Raw genomic sequence first — 19,642 nt, 5'->3', positions numbered from 1 at the left:
GGGCATTTCTGGGATGGGCACTGCACTGAGCCAGAGGCTCATGGAGAAAGGGCAGGCTGGGTCCGGATGATCGTCCTTGGGACCTGAGCCTCGTGGCCCCATCCTCAGCCCTCCCACCTCCCCCCACCCCCACCATGGCAGCTGGAAACCTGGCCGCTCTCACAGAAGGGCGAGACTGCACAGGCAAGGCCCTCCCTCCCCAGTGGAGGTGTTTGGAGGCCAAGAACTGTGTCCCCGGCTAATCCACCCCTCTGATGGGGCACAGGGCAGGGGGCTAGAGCCGGAAGTGGCTGGAGGGACAAAGTGACCCCATTTGCAGACCAGGAAACAAGGGATGGCAGAGCGGATCACGAGACAGGCGGTGGCAGGCATTTATTTCCTCTCACCCCCCTCCCCCCGTTGTCCCGGGAGGCCCCCCAAGCGGGGTCCCAAGCAGGTGGAAGGGTCAGGGTGAGGCTTTTGGGGGGCTCAGGCAGCCTCAGTTTACTTTCCTGGACACACAGGTACCAGGACAAAGGTCACTGGCCCCTGAACACCGAGCCCCTTCCCAATCGCAGACCTGTCTGGTGCTGCAGAGACACGGGGCAGCGGCGGTGTGGGCATTGTTCCGTGGGCCATCCCTGGGCACACAGGGACCTTCCAGGGCCACCCGCCAGGAGCCAGGACATCAACGGTATGTGAAAACCACGAAGAGCTCACTGTCGCAGGCACCCGAGCTTCACCTCTGACCCTTGCGCCAAGCCATTGAAGAGGACACGGAGGCACCTAGCTCTGGGCAAGCAAAATACACTTTCAACCTTGTGCCCAAGGCTACCCAGAAGATGCCCCTGCCCTGAGGAAGCTAGAACTGGGCACAGCTGCTCAGCCGTCAGTAGATGGCGCTGTGGGGCCACAGGGCCACCTCTGCGCCAAGAGCATGTGCTCGCACATCAGGTCTTGCCCAGACTGGGGTCCTCCCAACCCCAGGATCGTACCGTACACAAGGTGGTGCCCTGGGAGGGAGGTACCACTCACCCTGTTTCTCTGATGAGGCCAACGAGGACCCAGAGAGAGTAAGCCACTGGCCCAAGGACACATAGCCTTAAGGGTGGGGGCTCCTCTGTCCCAGATGCACCCACTGAGATCTCCTACCCTCCCCTCATGACACCCACCCCACCCTCACGGGCCCCAAGAGGCCACGGTTACTCTCCGGAGCTTGATGGGAACCAGGCATCCCCCTTCGGCCCCCGCCACGGCTGGACATTCCAACAAAGCTGAAGCCGGCCAGCTTTGAAGTCAGAGTTAAGCCCCAGATTAGGGTGGCTCCAGGCTGGCCTGTCCCTCCCAGCCCCATCGCCGCGCCCGCGCCCACGCACACCCCCCCAGTCCAGCGTCCTCTTGGCGCAGAAAGATCTGGGGCCCAGCGAGGGAAGGGACTATTTAGCAAAGACACAGCCCCTCGGCTGGATGCCCTAATGCCCTATCCCTGCTCAGGAGCCCCAGGTCCCTTGTGACCTGCCACAGTCCTGCCTCCCAGCCTCCTACCAGCACGCCCGAGGGGTCTCACGTTAATGTGTCATCCCCCTTCCCGGCCCCACTGACCCACATGCATCAGCACCTATCACCCCAATAAAGCATCTCGGATAGAGCTGTGCATGGGTGTGGGGCAACTGGAAGGGGAGTGATGGTGCAAGGTCTGGAGCTGGGTCCCCGCTTCCTCGTCCACTCACGGAGCACTTTGCACCTCAGTGGCCCTGGAGGGTCCTTCCGGCTCAGCCTGCCGTAGGCGCTGTGGCTCTGGCTGGGCCATAACCGCCCTGCATGCAGGGTGCCGGGCATGGGAGGGAGGGCCACAGGTGAGGTGCTTTACAGACCCTTATCTTTCTGTCCGGAGGAGTGACTAGGTTTCTAGAAGCTGGCCAGTCCCCTTCCTGCTGCCTGGCCTGCAATGGTCCCAAGTGAACAAAGAATGGAGACACGACATCCCATCCACTCCGTTCTCGCCAAGCAGGCCCCAAGCAAGGCCTCGCAGTGAGCCCCCCACAGAGGGGGCAGGTGGAGGGAGGGAAGTGGGTGCCATGCTGGGCGGCCTTCCGGACAGCGACGGATGCAAAGTGCCCCGGGATGCCGCATCAGCGGGACTGACCTGGCGCCTGAATCACCCACGGAGTTTGGCAACACACTCTCGTGTGGCTGAGGGCCCGCCTGTCTGTCTGTCTGTCTGTCTGTCTCTCAGCAAGCAGCCACACTCCCTTGGCCCCACCCTGCTGGTTTGGCCTCCCAGATGGAGCCTCTTTGTTCAAGGGGATTTGGAGTGAAGACTGAAAGCTAATGCTTTTAGCATAAGGGTTCTAGAACTTGTGTTCCAGAGAGTTCCGGAGCATTCACTTTCAGAATAGTCTCTCCACAGACTCTTGAATGCATCTCTCACCAAACCTCAGTGATTCCCACTCCCCATTTATGAACTTTGTCCTTCAGTACTGTCCTCATTGTTTTCTGTACATACATTTCTTTTGAACAAAGCTTTTCCACGAAAGGAAGGCTCACTACCAAAAGTGAGAAGCAGCTAAGCAGGAGATGACCATAAAAATACAGAGAGTGGACAAGACCACGTTGTTCCATCCTAGCGTGGCTGCTGTGGCTGAAGGAAGGCTCTTGGCCTGGCGTCTGCTCCCTGACTGTGAAGACGGGCAGTGGGCTGTTCAGAGACCCGCCAACATCAACCGAGCCTCTCTGCTTGATGCAATCAGGGTGGGCTTCTCAGGAGGAAGACTCTCTTTTTCCATCTCCCACCTGGAAGAGGCCTGCCATCACCCTCTTTGCGTTTCTCCTACCCAGTTTTCAGGTCATCACCTCCTCCAGGAAGCCTCCCAGGCTGGATTGGGCCTCTTCTCTGTGCTTTCGCATTTTCACAGGCCTTTCCTGACTTTGCACTTGGCACCCTGGGTTATTAAATTTCATTTGGGCCCATGTCGCTCCCACTAACAGGGAAGTGTCCCTACTCCTAGGACATGACCTTACCACGGCCTGCTTGTGGGGGGAGGAGCTGCTACCGCTCCACCAGCCCCTTGCCCACCCACCCCTGAACAACCCTGAGTCCTTCTTGTGTCATGACGTCATTATTGGCCTTGGTGTTTTCCTTCCCCTGGTGGGCTCAGTGGGGGCCCGGCTGGTAGCTGTCTGTCCACCACTGGACCCCTGAGCCTCGCCTGCATGAAGCAAGGAGCCCTCCTGTGAGGTTAGCGCTATCTTAATCTTAATTTTCCAAATAGGGAAACTGAGTCACAGTGGGGCTAGTGATATGCCAACAGTCACCCATCTGGTGAACTGAATGCAAACTCAGGCGTCCAGGCTTTGGAGCCAGGCTAGGTCATTCACTACCTTCCTCCTTTGCAAGACTTTCCTTCACCTTGGCCAGATGAGACCTAAAGGCTTAAGGTGTGAGACACGCAGACAGACACTTAGGGGTCCCCAGGGGCCCAGACTAACCCTCAGCCAGGGGCCCAGGTGGAAATCTTGGCCCAGTCCAAGGCTCAGCTCACAGCCCGAACGGAGAAGTATTTCCTACCAAACAGACTCTGTGGCTACTGGGGTGTCCCCTCAGAACCTCCCCGCCTGCCTTTGCCACCCCAATGCCTGAAATTCTACCAAGACGTTTCATTGCTCTGCGGGCTAACTGAAGACAGACGTGGTGGGCTCCCCCCATCCCCACCCCCACCACTTCCTGGCTGTGACAAAGGTGCAGAGTCACCCCCAGGGTTGCCACGGAGACAGCCAGCTCAGGCAGACCCTGGCAGGGTCCCCCAAGCAGCCACCGGCCCCCAGAGGGCCCCCCTCCTCCCGCGGTCAGCAGGAGCTCCCTGGGACATTCCCGCCCAGCCGGCTCCAAGCCCCTGGGGTCCGTCCTGGAAAGACCTTCAAAGGACTTGGCCATTTTTGAGCAAGCGCCAGGAGGGAATCTGCTCTCCGAGTCAATTTAGCCAGCCGCACGGGTGGAAGGAATTTGCCGTTTCTCTTAACAGCGACCCCCTCGTGATTTATATGGGGGCCACTGTCCGAAGGCCCCGGCTGACAGATCACAGTGGAAAATCAAATGCCAAGACCCAGGCAGCTCACTGGCTAATTACCCTCAATGAGACCCAGCTGGCCGAGGGAGGCGGCGGGGCGGGCAGGGCCAGAGCCCGGCACCCAGCTCCCTGGGGGTATGAAGGCCATGGCCGTGCCTGGGCTCACGACCCGTCGCCGAGCGGGTTCAGGCTGGGGCCACCGAGAATTCCAGGAGAGCCAGTCTGGCCAGCTCTTGAGACAGGTGACCTTCGGTGCAGCCTAGCCAGGCAGGCCCAGGGACGCCCACAGCCTCAGCGTCTACTCTTGCCCATGGGGCTCGAGATCTCTGAGCTCTAGCAGCCATTAGGTCCCATTCTGTTTGTGGGGACTCTGAGGCCCAGACAGATAGGGCACGCCCCATGGAGCTCTGGGGATGGCTCTGGACCGGCTGCAGGCCGTGGCCGTAACCCCTGGCCCACAGTGTCTTCTTAGAGGCCCAGAGCCCAGGGGTGGGCACAGATGGTACCTCCAGAGGCTGGAAGCAGTTCAGGTCAGCACTCCAGGCCTCCTGGAGAGGGTTAAGGTTTCCCAAGAGTCTATTGTGTGTCAGGCCCTGTGCAGGGTGCTAAGGGTACAATGGGAGACAGAATCCAACCTGATCCCAGGCTTAAAGCCCTGGCAAAAGCAAAGGGCACTTATACTTCCCTGGCAAACGTGCTCGATGCCACGGAAATGCCCTGGAGGGGCAGTGACCCAGTCCAGGCTACAGAAACCGGGTGATGCGGAGCTGAGAACAGAAAGCAGAGCAGGGTAAGTGGGCAAAAGAGGAGGCAGTGCCAGGCGGGAGAGTTCTCCAGGCAGAAGGAACAGCATATGCAAAGGCCCTGAGGCAAGAGGAAATGGGGGTACTCAAGGAACCAGATGAGGTTGTGCAGCTGGAACCCAGAGCCAAGAGGACCACTGTCCTCTGCGTAGGTGGAGGTTAAGAGGGCCACAAGGACTTCTTGTACCTTTAAAAAGCCATCCCAGATATGACTCAGAGGTAACGATGACTCCAACCTCATACATGTTCCTCCCAATTTCTCTCTGGCTTTCAGGAAACTCAACCCCCACCCTGGAGGGTGCCTCTGTGGGCCTCCCCAGATCCCTGGAGCACAAAAAGACCCAGAGGGACCCACCCGGGGATTGTACAGGACCAACCCAAGTGTTCCACAAGAACTGGATGGAGAGTCAGACAGACTAACAGGTTGTGGGCTCAGGTTAGGGGCCACTGAGACCACTGATGAACCGCAGTGGAAGGAGAGAGGCCATGAACCAGCCACGCTGGGGAGCCAGGGAGAAGGGCCCAGGCCAGCGCGTTGGCACCATCCGCGCAGACTCGGGCTGGCCCGCCATGCTCTCCTGCCTTCTTTGCCCAGGAAGACAGAGGGGATGGTGTCAGTGTCCCTGATCATCTCAGCAATGTGTAAGTGGTTGGATGTCGGAGGGAAGGAGGGATGAATGAGCCGAGAACAGCCTCCAGGCTCCTCTGCTGAGCTGCCCGGAGCCCCTCTGGCCTTCCCTGCTGGCAGCGCCTGTGTCCAGAGGGAGCCGGGCCACTGCGGGGCAGACAGACGCGGCCATCCCTGAACAGGGGAGCCTGAAAGCAGCCAGGCAGGAGGGCAAGCAGGGGCCCGTGGCGCCCATCCCTTCCAGCTCGGCTCTGGCCTGGCTCCTCAGGGCACAAACAAGTCTGACAAGTTCCTCCACAGCCGAGTCCTTGATTTCCAGGAAAGCCCAACTCTTCGAGAGCAGAAGGAGCGAGGCCTGGGTGGAGGGAGAGCTCTTTTGGAAAATCGCTCCTTCTCTACCCTGAGCCTTCGCCCCCACCTCACCCCTGCACCCTGTTTGTAGACCTTGCCCTTGTGGCCCGAGCTGGGGAGCTCCAGGCTACTGGGCACCTCTCTCTCCCCACTTCCCCCAGGGGCAACAGGGAACTTCAGAGGGTGAGGGACAAGGAAAGGGACCTCTTTGTTGTGACCCCAAACACTGCTCCGGTCTCCACATCCCGCCGTGTTGGGTGAGAGTGTGGGGTAGCTCTTACTGGCGCAGGCTCCCTGGGCTCCACCCCCAGCTCCACCACCGATCTTGGACAAGCTCGGTGCCCCCCTTCCCTGCCCTGCACTCCCAGGGCTAAGACACCTAAGAACACACGGGGACATTGGCCCTGGGCCTCGGGCACTTCGGATCCAACATTGCTGGCATTTCTCCACCTGGCTGACCGTTCACAGGCTAGCCCAGGTCCTGGGTCTGTGTCACATGCCAGCCACTGCCTCCCAGAGCCGTAGACATAGCATCTGGCTGCCTCTGGAGCCTCGCCACTCATACTCAACGGCCCCAAACTGAGCTCAGCCTCTCTCCCCAGAGCCGCTTTCCCCAGGGCAAAGCCGTGTTCCCGTGGATCTCCCTGATCCCCATCTGTCTATCTTCTAACCAAGCTGTCTTTTCTCTTTCTCTCCTTACTTCTCCCTTTACTTTATTTCTTTCTCCTTTCTTTCGCCTTCTTTTTCCTTTTCTTACTCGCTTCCTTCCTATTGGGATATAACACAAATACAGTAAAGTGCATTAACTGCATGAATCTTAATGATACCATTCGATCATGTTTCATGTCTATACCCGAGTACCTGCCATCCAGATCAAAACACAGAGCGTTTTCATCTCCCACAAGTTTCTCTCATGGCCCCTCCCCACCCCAGAAATAACCATTATTCTGCCTTCTGCCTCCATAAATTAGTTTCACCTGATTTTGAACTCCACAGAGTGGAGTCAAAAGGCGTGCGATCTTGGACATCAAGGTCGATGGGTTGGAAGTGAGAGTCCACATATAAACGTGTACAACTCAGTGGTAAGTTCATCTTTGACAAGGATGCCAAAATCCCTCAATGGGGGGACATGGTCTCACCAATAAATGGTGCTGGAAGACTTGGATACGTATATAGGCAAAGAATGAAGCTGGACCCCTACCTCACACCATATACAACAACAACAGCAAAACCTTCAAGATGTCTCAGTGTCCTCAATGTGAAACTATTAAACTTTTTAGAGGAAAGAATAGGATAAAATAATGCCCTCAAGACAAGGAAAAGATGACACACAGAATTGGAAAAAGTTTTGCAAATCATATATCTAAAGAGTCTACAGGGACACTTGGGGGGCTCAGTTGGTTAAGTGTCTCACTTCGGCTCAGGTTGTAATCTCGAGGTTCGTGAGTTCGAGCCCTGTGTCAGGCTCTGTGCTGACAGCCCGGAGCCTGGAGCCTGCTTTGGATTCTTTGTTTCCCTCTCTCTCTGCCCCTCCCCCAATTACGTTCTCTCTCAAAAAATGAATAAATAGTAAAAAAAGAAATTAAAGAAAAATAACAACAATGGGGCACCTGACTGACTCAGCAGGTAGACCATGCAACTCTTGATCTTGGGTTGTGAGTTCAAGCCCCATGTTGGGTGTAGAGCTTACTTTAAAACAATAGAAATTAAAACATTTTTTTGAAAAACCCACAGAAAACAACAGTGCCGGTGAGGATGTGAAGAGAGTGGAAGAACCCCCAAACATTGCCAGTGGGAGTGTGAAATGGTGCAGTCACTTTGAAAAGGCGCTTAGCAGTTCCTGGAAAAGTTAAGCATACAGTTACCATGGGACCCATCAATCATACTCCTAGGTGTTTGCCCAAGAGAATCAAAAACATGCTCACACGAACACTTGCACGTCAATGTTCACAGCACTGAAATTCATAATAGCCCCAGAATGGGAGCTTCCCTCGCGTCGGTCAGGAGATGAATGGATAAACTAAATGCGGTCTAGCCACACCATGGAATGTTATTCAGCTCCAAGGAGAATAAGGTACCACGACACAGACGGGCCACGGAAACATTGTGCTAAGAAGCCAGACACAAAAGGCCATTTATTGCATGACTCCATCTATGTGAAATGTCTAGAGGAGGCAAATCCATAAAGAAAGGAGATTGGTGATTGCTGGTATAGCTGGGCCCAGGGAATGGAGGAGGAAGGAGTGCTGACGAGTCTCTTTCTGGGGGCAATGATAATGTTCTAGATGCGGCAGCGGTGGCGGTTACACAACCTTGTGAGTGTCCTAACAGCCGCTGAAGGAGACATTTCAAATGGTAGATTTTAGGGTATATGAATTATACCTCAGTAAGAAAGCTATTTTTATTTATTTATTTTTATATTTTTAAATACACAGGTGCCTTTTTTCTTTTTCTTTAATGTTTTTATTTATTATTTTTGAGAGAGAGAGAGAGAGAAAGAGAGACAGCATGAGCAGGGGAGGGCCAGAGAGAGAAGGAGACACAGAATCCGAAGACAGTCTCCAGGCTCTGAGCTAGCTGTCAGCACAGAACCCGACGTGGGGCTCGAACCCACAAGCTGTGAGATCATGATCTGAGCTGAAGTCAGATGCTTAACTGACTGAGCCACCCAGGCACCCTAAGAAAGCTGTTTTTAAATATACTCTCATTAAAATAAGTTAAAGAAGTATGCTCTCTTTTGCGTGCTTGTCTTATTCTTTTTTTAAAAAGACTTTAATCTCTACACCCAATGTGGGGCTCGAAATCACAACCCCAAGACCAAGAGTCACCACGCTCCTCTGACTGAGCCAGCCAGGTGCCCCTCTGGTGCATCTTCTTCCACACCATGTCATAGATCAGAGTCACCTTCTTGAGACACATATCAGCCTAGTCTTACAGCTGTGTGCTGTTCCAAAGCGTGGACATCTTTCCATTTATTTATTTATTTATTTTGATGTTTTATTTATTTTTGAGAAAGAGAGAGACAGTGTAAGCAGGGGAGGGTCAGAGAGAGAGGGAGACACAGACTCTGAAGACAGGCTCCAGGCTCTGAGCTGTCAGCACAGAGCCCAATGCGGGGCTCGAACCCACGAACCGTGAGATCATGACCTGAGCTGAAGTCAAACATTCAACTAACTGAGCCACCCAGGTGCCCCAACATCTTACCAATTAATTTATCACTTCTCCTCTTGATGGACATTTGTCTTGTATCCAGTTTAGGACTCAAAAGTCTGTGAGTTCTCACATTTGTCTTTCAAAGGATGCGTGCTGGGTGTTTCTAGCAGTATCCATGTAGGAATGGCAGTGCTGTGTCAGGATTATGCATCTGTGTTAACTTCAGGAAGTTAACGGCCGCAGTTTGCCAAAGTGGTTGGCCCACTTCCTGCTCCTGCGACCAAATCCCAGAGTTCTGTCTGTTCCACATCCTCGCCAACACTTGGCATTCTTAGTCTTTTTAATTTTAGCCATTCCGGGGAGTGTGCTCCTTAGAGACGTTTTCATTTGCCTTTTCCTTATAAGCATTGAAGCTGAGCATCTTTTCAGATCTTTCTTGGCCATTTGGAGATCCTTTAATTGTCCCCTACTGTGTGTGTGTGTGTGTGTGTGTGTGTGTGTGTGTGTGTGTGGTTGTTAACTTTCCTTATTGATGTGTCAGATTATTTAAAAAAATGTTTTAATGTTTATTTATTTTTGAGAGAGAGACAGACAGACAGACAGAGCATGAGTGGGGGTGTACAAAGAGAGAGGGTGACACAGAATCCGAAGCAGGCTTCAGGCTCTGAGCTGTCAGCACAGAGCCCAATGCGGGGCTCAAACTCACGAACCGTGAGATCATGACCTGAGCCAAAGTCAGACACTTCACCGACAGAGCCAGCTAGGCACCCCAGAGTTTTTAAAAGTATATTTGGAATGTGAGATCTTTGTCAAAATCTATTCCCAGCACTGGGCTTTGGCTTTTCACACTCTTCGAGGTGTCTCTTGCTGACTGGAGGTTTTTAATTTTGATGAAGTCCAAGGTATGTGCTTTTATTTTATGGTTGGTGCTGCATGTGTCCTGTTCAAGGAGGTCCTCGCCTACCTCTTATGCATCCCTTGGATCCACCCCCTCTCTCCACCTTCTTGGCCTCTGCCCAGCTTCTGGCTGCCGGGTCCCCTCTGGGCTGCTCCGACCCCTCTCCCCATGTCCCCAATTCTTGTCTCCTCTCGGCCTGCCATTCTGGCCCAGGGACAGGGCTGGGTCCTCCACTGTGTCCCCCCCCCCACCCCCGACTTGGCACCCGGCCTGGCACGCCCTAGGTGCTCAACCAAAGCTCCATAAATGAGGGCAATGTCCTTTGGCCCAGCTGGGGACTGTTAAAACTGTCAATTAGCCTCTAAACCCCAGCTCATTGGGAACATTTGAGCAAAACCAGGGAAGTAAAAAGTTTCGGAAAAACCAACAATGCAGGACTGTTTCGCTTTCTCCCCAGCCGGGGCATTCATCACAAAACCCCAGGTCTTGTTCGGAGGCTTTATTCTTGCTTTGCCCCCCGACCCACCCACGGGATGAGGGGAGGCTTTTCTGTACACACGTGAGCTGCAGGGGCTCCCCAGTGGTCGCCCCCAAAACCCCGCGGGCGTCCGCGGGCGGGGCGTCCTAGTCCTTCTCTTCGCCGTGCGTGATAACGTAGCACAGACTCCGGTAGTCCAGGTTACCGCACGCATCCGGAGGGAAGGCCGCGAACATCTGCTTGACCTGGGGAGGGAGCAGGGAGTCGGCCTGGATGAAGGTCAAGAGCGGGGGGTGGGGGGGTCCCCCGAGGGTGTCAGGCAGAATGCTGCCCCTTTCTCTGGGGCTGGGAGCAGGGGTGGAGGGCTCAGAGGCCAGGGTCCCATGGCCACCCCCGCTCCTCCGTGTTCTCCAAGGAGTCAAGGGCGTCACCACCTGCGCATCTGAAGAGCGATGGTGAGAAGGGGCTGCTGAGAAGGGCCTGGGCTGCCCGCACCTCCCAGAAAGACTGAGCAGCGCCCCTAAAAGCCCGCGCTTACCTCCTCCTCGGTGAACCGGTCCGCCTGGGTCATGAGCTTCTCTTTGATGCTGCTCAGGGAACAGGAAGGGTCACGTTCAGGGGCAGGGCCATCCCGGGCGAGCACACCCAGATTCCAGGAGTGACAGGGCAGGCAGGCTGTGGGGAGGGGGCCTGCCCCAGGAGGACACTGACCGGATGTTTGTGTGGCCTGGGGTGGACCCCTCACCTCTCGGCCTCAGTTTCCTCCTTTGTAACACAGACTATTCTCCAAACATCAGGGACCAAATGGAGTGAACTTGGGGCCCTGGTGTGACCTCAGGGCCCACTCTGATGTCCCATCATGCACTACTAATCAACCTCCAGGTCACTGGGGGGAGCCCCTCTGCCTTGGTTCTAGACAGACCACCAGGTCAGCTGGTGGGGCCTTTCGCTGACATCAGCACCGAGCTTTCGAGAATACAAGGTGCTTGCACGCAGCTTGGTGCTTGCACCAAGGTGGGCGTCCTGCCTGGTCCTGTTTGCTCATCCTGACCCTGGGAAGCAGGGGGGCAGGTGCCCACGGGGCCAGGAGCTGCCCCGGGGCTGGGGCAGCTGCAGGTGAGGACTAGACGGCCTCCCTGGGGACGCGGCGGGCGGGGAAGGGATCCCGAGGCTGAGCACCAAGTGTCCCCTGGCGCCGGCGGTGGCAAGCCCGCTGAAGACCGACGCACATTTTCCATTATTTACGTTACTGCGGGACAGTCACAGTTTCCAGCTCCTCGAGCTGGGGACTGCTCACAGACTCCGTCTCGGCCAGAGCCTCTGCTGTGGCCTGCCTGGCGGACAGCCACGTCCCCCAGGTCCCACACTCCGGGGGGCGGGGCCTCCGGTTCCCAAACTGGGTCCTGAAAGCATTCCTGGCCTTGCCCTGGTGGGAGCGAAGGTGTGTGGCTGTAGAGGGGCTGATCCAGACCACGGCAGGGGGTGCCCTCAGTGACTCCTGGGGGCTCCCAGATGGTGTGGGGACCCGGAGCCCTAAAGGAGGGGTGAAGGAGAGGGTCCTAGGTTGCAGAAACCCTGAACAGCCCCTTGTCTACCCCTGGGGAGCACGTGACTCACAACTTGGGGGCTGGGGGTTGGTGAGATGGTGTGAGAGAGAAGACAGACCCTCTTTGTTTCCCCTCCCCCCTTCCCCTAGGTATGTGATGATTCCAGCAGGCAGCAAATCTAGCCTCAAAGTCAAGGCCTCAAGCATCATCGCAATCAGCCAGGAAGCCTGTGCCTGGGGAGAAAACTTGCCTGTCTGGGCTCATCACGGGCCCAGTGAGACCTTGGGGGCTCTGCAGGGACCGCCCAGGGGCAGTTCCGTGTCCTAACTCCTGGCAGGCCACCCCTGCCCACAGCCCTCTGCTCAGTGCTCTCACTGGGCCGAGGAATAGCGGGCAGCTGAGCCCCCACCTCTATGACACCTCCAGGGGCCCATCGGACGGTTGCCCTCCACCCTACACTCTGAGCCGGTCTCTTCCCATGGCCCCTCCTCTGTACCTCTCCCCAGAGCCTGGATCCCCTTGGTACCAGCCTCTGGTGTGTCAGTGACCCATTGGCTCCCCTCTGTCCCCACGGCCAGGACCCTCGTGATGACCGTAACCCTCCGTCCACCAGGCTGGGCAGCATGTTGGCCCATCTAACTCCCCCAAAGGCTCTCCCATGGCCCCAGGGCGCACACCTCACCAAACCCGAAGATGCCAAGCCCTGGCCCTTCACTGCCATGTTCCTGCATCTAGAATGTTCCCTCCCCCAGCCTAGACAACCTGGAGTTGCCCTTCAAGGCCCCCCTCTGCCCCCACTGCCCATCGCCACTGGGAAACCCATTCCTGGTGACTCCACACTCCCTGTACGCTTGCACACAGAAATGGGGACACTGAGGCCCAGACAGGGGGAGGGATGCATCGAGTGATGTCTTGGCTGGGCAGGGCAGTGCCCTCCAGGCTCCCGGTCAGACGGTGCCTGAGCGTTGGAGGAGCGGGGAACGAGAGCCGACATCCAGCCTGACATCCCCCCAGCTCACTTATCACCTGAGCGTTCGGGGACTTACAAATCAGCCTTGATGAAACCTTTCCCTTCGGTGTCAAACACCTTGAAGGCGTGGAGAATGATCTCCTCTGGGTCGGTACCTAGAAGCAGGACACACAGGCAGGGAGAGAGCTAGGGTACGGGGACAGGCCAGGCTGGGCAGGGGCTGGGGGTAGCGGGGGGCTTCTTCCCCTCCACAGTGGGGCCAGGCCCAGGGGAAGCAAGAGAAGGGAGATTTCTGACCAATAAGGAATGTCATTGTGAACAGCCTGCACCACTGTACATGGACACCCCAACTGAGCACTCAGTACGTGTTTCACCCTCCTGATGACCAGCCTGATTTTACAGACAAAGACATGGAAGCTCTGAGGTCGTGGTCAGGGGTGGGGGGCGGGCACGGCCAGAGCAGTTCCAGTCTATGACCTCCGCGGTGTGGGCTTGCAGGAAACATGGCACCAGCAGCGTGTCTACTGCCATAACAGAGTCGAACACCTAGCCCCCAGTTGTAAGGTGGGGAAACTGAGGCCCAGAGAGACTCAGGGTCTCCCCCAAGGCCTCACAGCTTATGAATGACAGCAGGTGACCCAATGCCCCTTCCCCTCTCACTGCCACCCTGCTCACTGCAGCCCAGGGATGTCCCCTTCCTTCTTCAAGGCTCAGTGAAATGGAGGCAAAGGCGGTGTTTGCTGGCCCCCTCCCAGGATCCGTTCACAAAAACAGGTCACTAAGGGTAAAGATGTCAAACACTGACTGCTCCCCACCCGCCCCAGGTCCGGCCCGTGGTTTCCTTGTCACTAACATGGGCGTGTGGGGCTATTAGGTCACAGGTTGGCCTTCTGGCTGCAGAATCAGCAGGGACAGTGAGGACAGTGTGCGTGGCGGCAGTCATCCCCACGAGGTTGTTAGGATCTCCCGCCAAACACAACCTGTGGTGTTGCTAGGGGTCCACCCCTGTTGTGGGGCTGGTGGTGGCCCCCAAAACACACACCTGTGTCCTCATCTCCAGAACCTGGAAATGTCACCTGACTTGGAAAAAAGAGCCTTTGCGGATGTAAGGAAATGACATGGGCAATCATCCTGGACCCCCTGGTGGGCCCTAAATCTGGTGACAGGTGTCCTGCAGAGAGTGAGGGGCAGAGGGAGACGGACAGACTGAAGAGGGAGGGGCCAGACCACAGAGGCAGGAGTGAGGCAGCCACCAGAAGCCAGAAAAAGCAAAAAAAAAAAAAAAGGTTGTCCCCTGGAGCCTCTGACGGAGCCTCTTGCCAGATCTCAGACTTCTAGACTCCAGAACTGAGGACACATGTTTCGGGGTTTTTTGGTTGTTGGCTAGGGTAGCCTCGGGAGACTAACACAACCCCCATTGTACAGACAAAAAAACTGAGGTGCAAAGCAGACAAGCCTGGCCCAGGGTCACCCTGGGGGGCAGCCGGAGGGCATCAGGCAGCCTGAGGGAAATGGGGGTGACAAGGCTCACCTCCCAGGGCAGTCACAGCCAAGACTGGCCATATTCCCTCTGGCTATGGGAGCCTGGAGCCCAGGAAAATGTTACCGAGGGGCAGAGGGTAGTTGGCTGGGCCCGGAAAGGACAGTTACCCTGACCCCACGCCCCAGGCCGGAGCTACGTCTCAGGAGGAGTGGTGGTAAGAGCTAGAGTCGTGGGTAGGGCTCTCTCCCCGCCACTTTGATGCCAGGACACCCGGGGCAGGGGCAGTGACACCCCAAGCCCCTTGATCCTTTCCCTGGAGGCTGTGCGAGTGACCTGTCCAGCCCTGGGGTCAGCCACAGTAACTTCCAGAACCCCCTCTGGTGCCCCTCCTGCAGTGGGTAATGATGAGCCAGGGGTAGGGAAGTGGGGCTGGGGTCCCGTCCTCATGGTGGGTGGAGGGCTCTCTAGACAATTGTCCTGGCAGGCCCCCCCAGCCCTGCAGGTAGGTTCAATACGGTTACCGCTACTCTGGTGCAGAGGCCCCTGGGGCAGGGTGCGTGCACCCAGGGGGCTGGCATCTGGGGGCCGCACCAAGCTGCCAGCTGTCGGCACACGAAGCCAGGCTGCCCGGCCTCTCCCCGGGGCCCCCCGCGGCCTCGCTCACCCTTCAGCTTCTCCCCGAACATGGTCAGGAAGACGGTGAAGTTGATGGGCCCTGGGGCCTCCTTCACCATGGCCTCCAGCTCCTCGTTCTTCACATTGATGCGGCCTGGAGGAGGGCAGGAGTGGGGACACCCAGGAGCACGGTGAGGGACAGAGGGACTCCTGCCTGCAGGCAGCTCCGGGAGAGCAGAGCTCAGGACCAGCGGGCATCCTACATGGTCTCCCAGCTCCGCTGTCCTTAGGCCTGCCGACCTGCGGGCCTCGGGAAGGGCGACACATTCAGCCACAGTCAGCACCGGGCTGCCCCCAGCCTCCCCCGATCCCGCCACCCGCTCAATCTCCTTAGAAAGGAGAACAAGCTGGTGACTATCCCCATTTCACAGATGAAGGAACTGAGGCCCAAAGAAGGTGGAGCTGAGGTGCACAGGGGCCGGAAGCCCTGGGCCTCGGGGCTCATGGGCCCCGGGATGAGGTCACCTGGAGGTGGGGACTCGGGTTCCCCATGGTCGCTGTGGACAAGCACATCTCCAGGAGCTCCACAGTTTAGACATGACTTGGTTATGCCTTCTCCTCCAGCCCGAGCCCCACCCCATTCATGCCTGAAGGCCTCTCCCTGGGCCCCAAAGGCAAAACCCTCCCCTGGCAACTGAAGTTCAGTAGTCTTGAACCCTGTGGTCAAATCCATTCTCTTCTCCAGCATCTCCCACTGTTCTCTTGACCCTGACCCTACCTGGGCCTTCCAGGCCAGGCCCAAGCCCAGGCCATTCCTACACCTGGTGCCTTCCTGGTGCCCTGGCCTCGGCCTCCTCTGACACCAAGGAGCCCTCCCCACACCTTCCAGGCACTGGCTGCCCCTCCCCTGCGCCCCCACGGCACCCAAGCCTGGAGCCTCCATGGCTGCTGGTCACCCACCCAAGGCGGCAAAGGTGTCCCTCAGGTCCTCCTTGTCGATGAAGCCATCCCGGTTCTGGTCCATGATGGTGAAGGCCTGGTGGGGACGTAGGTACTGAAGGGCCAGCGACACCCCCAGCCAAGCCCAGGCTCCTCCCAGAACCCCCCCTAACCCCCCACCAAGGGGCTGTCCTCCTGCAAACTGCTGCCTGGGCAACGGCAGTGCAGACCCCTCTGGCCAGCCACTGTCCTGCTCAGCCAGGCCCATCCCTCCCCTCACGCTCACAGCAACCCCATTTTACAGAGAGGGAAGCTGAGGCTCAGAATGCAGAAGGACTTGTGGAGAGGGGCGGGGGCTGCCAGAGGAAAGCAAGTCACCTCTCCAGTCCCAGAGGCACACCGGGGCAGCCCCTAAGAAGGGTGACATCACGCCCCCCAGGGCCATGCCAGGCCCCTGGGTGCTCCCCATGCATTGCATTAACCTCCCCCTCCCCACAGCCCCCGAGGGCACTGACCAACCTCTTTGAACTCCTGGATCTGGGACTGATCAAACATGGAGAAGACATTGGAGCTGGCTCCGCCCTCTGCTCTCTTGCGGGCTCTCCTGGGTGCCTGGGAGGTGCCAGGGTGGGGGACGCTGCAGAAACCCTTCCTCCAGAGGTCAGCCAGGCACTCTGCCCACCCCCTCACCCCACCCCCCAGAGTGTCACGTTCCCAAACACCATGGCCACCCTCGGCTATGGGGTGCAGCAGACAGGGCTCCGGAGGAAGCCTTGCAGAGAAGCTGAGACCAGAGGCCTGAGGACCTTTCTCCCCATCCCATGGGCCAGTCAGTGGCTTCCTAACCTGATGGTGAGGACCCAGGCAGGAGAGCAGAGAGGACAGAGTCCAGCCATAGCTTCCTGTGTCCACCCCATCCCCGGGCTCCCTCACGCCCACCCAGGGCCGGCTTGGAGTGCAGATCCCTTGGGAAACGGCTGCCCAGAGCTCAGGTCCCGTCTCCGCAGCAGGCGACCACCCACGTGGAGGGCCTCTGACCGGCCTTCCTGCTCCACTTGCTTCTTTCAGGATATTAGGTGCTTGAGAGCCCACCCCACTACTGAGCATTCCCTAAAAGTTCCAGGTCCCCAGGGTGCCCCAGGGGCACCCCGGACTCCAGCTTCTTGTTCTCAGCAGCACCACCTCTTGGCCAAGCCCCCTGCCCACCCCAGCCCAGCCCCTGTGTGGTCTCCCCTCCCCAGGCTCACTCCGTCCCCCCACCCCCACCCGGCACCCACCCCCACACCCCCTCCGGCTCCCAGGCTGACTTATAATTAGCTTTTACTGGGTGCTTTGTCTCCACTAATCCTTTGAAAGGGGGCTGGCAGGGCAGTCGGGACGTTATGATGCTGTAAAAGCTCTGTAATATTTATAAATCCCTTCAGACATCATAAAGAAAGGAACCTCCCCCAGGAGCTCATCTCGCATAATTACATATACATTTCCCTCTGATTAATAAAACACAATCACTTCCGTCTGTGGGATATTCTGCCCTTTCTCTCCTTGGACCTGCCCTCGGCCTTGGCCGCACCGTGTCTGCCTCAGCCCACCCCTCGTGTCCCTCTTGGGGACCATGGCCCCACTGCGTGCCGGGCCCTCTCCTGGAAGCCCCAGGAGGGGACGGGACCCTGAGCCCCAGAGCCCTGACCCGCTTTCTGAACTCCCAGCTGGGACCCTGTCCAGCCCAGCTGAATCACCGAGACCTGAGTTTTAATCCTGCCTCTGCTGCTCACAGCCCTACAAAATTGAGAAAATCACTTGCTTGCATGGAGCCTCAGTGTCCCCACTTATAAAACCAAGGTGATGCCCCCTTCAGAGCAGCTGGACATTTATTAGGCACTTGCTGACCTCCAGCCAGGCCCTGTGCCCCATCCCAGGGACCCAGAGCTGAATCAGGCCCTGCCTTATCCCCAAGGAGCCCCCAATCCCACTGGGAGACAGGTGATCAGTGGAGAGTGGCGGAGGGAGGGACAGACACTGAGGACACAGAGAAACCCTTATGCCACTGGGCTATTCAGGGCAGACCTCCTGGAGGAGGTGGCTTCTGAGCTGAGGCTTGATGGTCAGGTCAGAGTTCTCAGGCCAAGAGGGAGAGCGAAGGTGAGAGAGACAGAGACATGAGAGAGCCGTGCCATTGAGAGCCGGTAGGGACATCCAGGGGGCTGGAGACAGGGGTGAGGGGAGGCAGCAGGTCAGGCCCCAGTCTGCATGGGAGCCAGGCTATCCTGGAATTCCAACCCTGACTCCCCAGGAGCTGTGTACTCTCTCAGTGGGAGCAGAGCCCTGCTTCTGCCATGAAATTTCTAAGCCCGGCCCCCCTCCTTCCTCTACCCTCTTCTTCCTCGTTCCTGTCCCCCTCCCCCACCCTCCACAACTTCATCTCAGCAGCCCCGAGTCCAGGAAGCAGAGTCCCAAATCAAGACCTATGTGGATAGATTGGCCACCCATGAAGGTTCAGTCCAGCGTGGGCCAGGTGCAGGGAGAGAACATCAAGGGTGAAGAAAAGGTCAGGACTAGGGACATGAGGTCAAGGTCAAGGATGTCAGTGAAAGGAGCAAGGTCAAGGCCAGGGTGAGTTCAGGCATGAGGTGAAGGTCAGAATCACCAATGAAATCAAGGTCACAGGATGAGGTCGGAGTTGAGGAATGAGGTCAAGGGCAGAAGGCAGGGCAGCCCCAGCCTACCATGGTCTGGAGTGCTCCCTCTCGATGCAGCAGGGCTGCAGGTTCTCAGGGATGGCTCTTTAAATAGTGCTCCAGGTCTGGACAACAGTCTGGAAGATGACGAAGGTCAGGATGGAGGCCTCCCTGCCAGGCACCTGTCTGGGGCCATTCGGAGTGGGCGGGCCAAACCACAAGACCTCCGCCTGGACTGGGCCAGCCGGATCTCGGCACCCAAGGGACAAAGGCCCAGGAAGGGGCCCCCGGCCGAGGACATGCAGCATGCTGCGGCCTGGAACCAGCTGGGAGGACTTGGCCTTGGGCCATTTGAGGTCAGGAGAGCTTCCAAAGCAGAGCCACCCGCACCAGCTGGGGAAACTCAGGCTGCAACATGGCCTGACCCCTTGAGCTGCGGTGACGGTGGGTCACCAAGCCCTTGTGGAAAGGGGCAAGCAAGCACGTGTCGCCCCCAGCCAGCCTGGGGAGAGGGTTCCTGCCTCAGTGGGACCCACAAGACCCCTCAACCAAGACCGCCTTGTGGTTACCAGGGCCATCATTTCCTGCTCCAGCCCTCGTTCCACTGAAAACTGAAAAAGCAAAGAGACAGAAAAGTGGAGGTGACCCTGACAGGGAACAACTGGAGAATCAGATCCCCATTCCTCTCTGGCCACACACACCCCCGGACGTGGCCGCCTCTACCAGGCCTGACCCAGCCCGAGGATTGTCCGGGAGACGGGCCAGGCCGAGTCCACACCTGTCCCCGGCAGGCCCCCGTGTGTCCAGCGCAGCCCAGCAGCCTCCCCGCCCAGCCACGCTGGCTCCCGGGTGGGACCCACCACGTCTGACCGGCCGCCGGGCCGGCAGTGCTGGGCTCAGGCGGTGAGGCCACCTGCTTGCCAGCCCCGCTGGGCTTAACTGTCCCCGGAGCTGCTCTCTGCACCTCCGGCCCCAGGACGGCTGATCTCTGCCCCGGGGGAGGGGTGTAATGATTACAATAAGAAGAGTCGCTACCATTTATAAAACACAGAAGGG

The 19,642-nt window shown here is 57.7% G+C and overlaps 1 protein-coding gene and 1 long non-coding RNA gene across 2 annotated transcripts; both read right to left on the bottom strand.

Moving 5' to 3' along the window:
• Positions 1–347: 347 nt before the first annotated feature.
• LOC115300390 lies at positions 348–2,320 on the bottom strand. The gene is made up of 2 exons (XR_003912631.1): positions 2,126–2,320; positions 348–771 (listed from the first exon to the last, which is right to left on the bottom strand). It is a non-coding gene; the product is annotated as an uncharacterized LOC115300390 (long non-coding RNA).
• Positions 2,321–10,503: 8,183 nt separating this feature from the next.
• On the bottom strand, positions 10,504–16,636 carry MYL10 (myosin light chain 10). Its single transcript, XM_029945730.1, has 7 exons — positions 16,622–16,636; positions 16,431–16,523; positions 15,933–16,008; positions 15,022–15,126; positions 12,951–13,029; positions 10,896–10,944; positions 10,504–10,602 (listed from the first exon to the last, which is right to left on the bottom strand). Exons 1-7 carry the CDS (start codon positions 16,634–16,636, stop codon positions 10,504–10,506), a joined length of 516 nt encoding a protein of 171 aa, XP_029801590.1.
• Positions 16,637–19,642: the final 3,006 nt, after the last annotated feature.

The sequence above is a fragment of the Suricata suricatta genome, chromosome 8, assembly GCF_006229205.1.
Source record: "Suricata suricatta isolate VVHF042 chromosome 8, meerkat_22Aug2017_6uvM2_HiC, whole genome shotgun sequence".
NCBI lineage: Eukaryota > Metazoa > Chordata > Mammalia > Carnivora > Herpestidae > Suricata > Suricata suricatta.
The sequence above is the reverse complement of the archived record's forward strand: the minus strand, read 5'-3'. Positions and strand labels throughout refer to the sequence as shown.

Excerpts from the sequence above, each read along its gene's own strand:
- MYL10 (XM_029945730.1), bottom strand. Across the intron at positions 15,127-15,932 it reads GGACACCTTTGCCGCCTTGG|GCCGCATCAATGTGAAGAAC; the intron begins GTGGGTGACCAG and ends GCCCTCCTCCAG. Across the intron at positions 13,030-15,021 it reads GTTCGGGGAGAAGCTGAAGG|GTACCGACCCAGAGGAGATC; the intron begins GTGAGCGAGGCC and ends TCCTGCTTCTAG.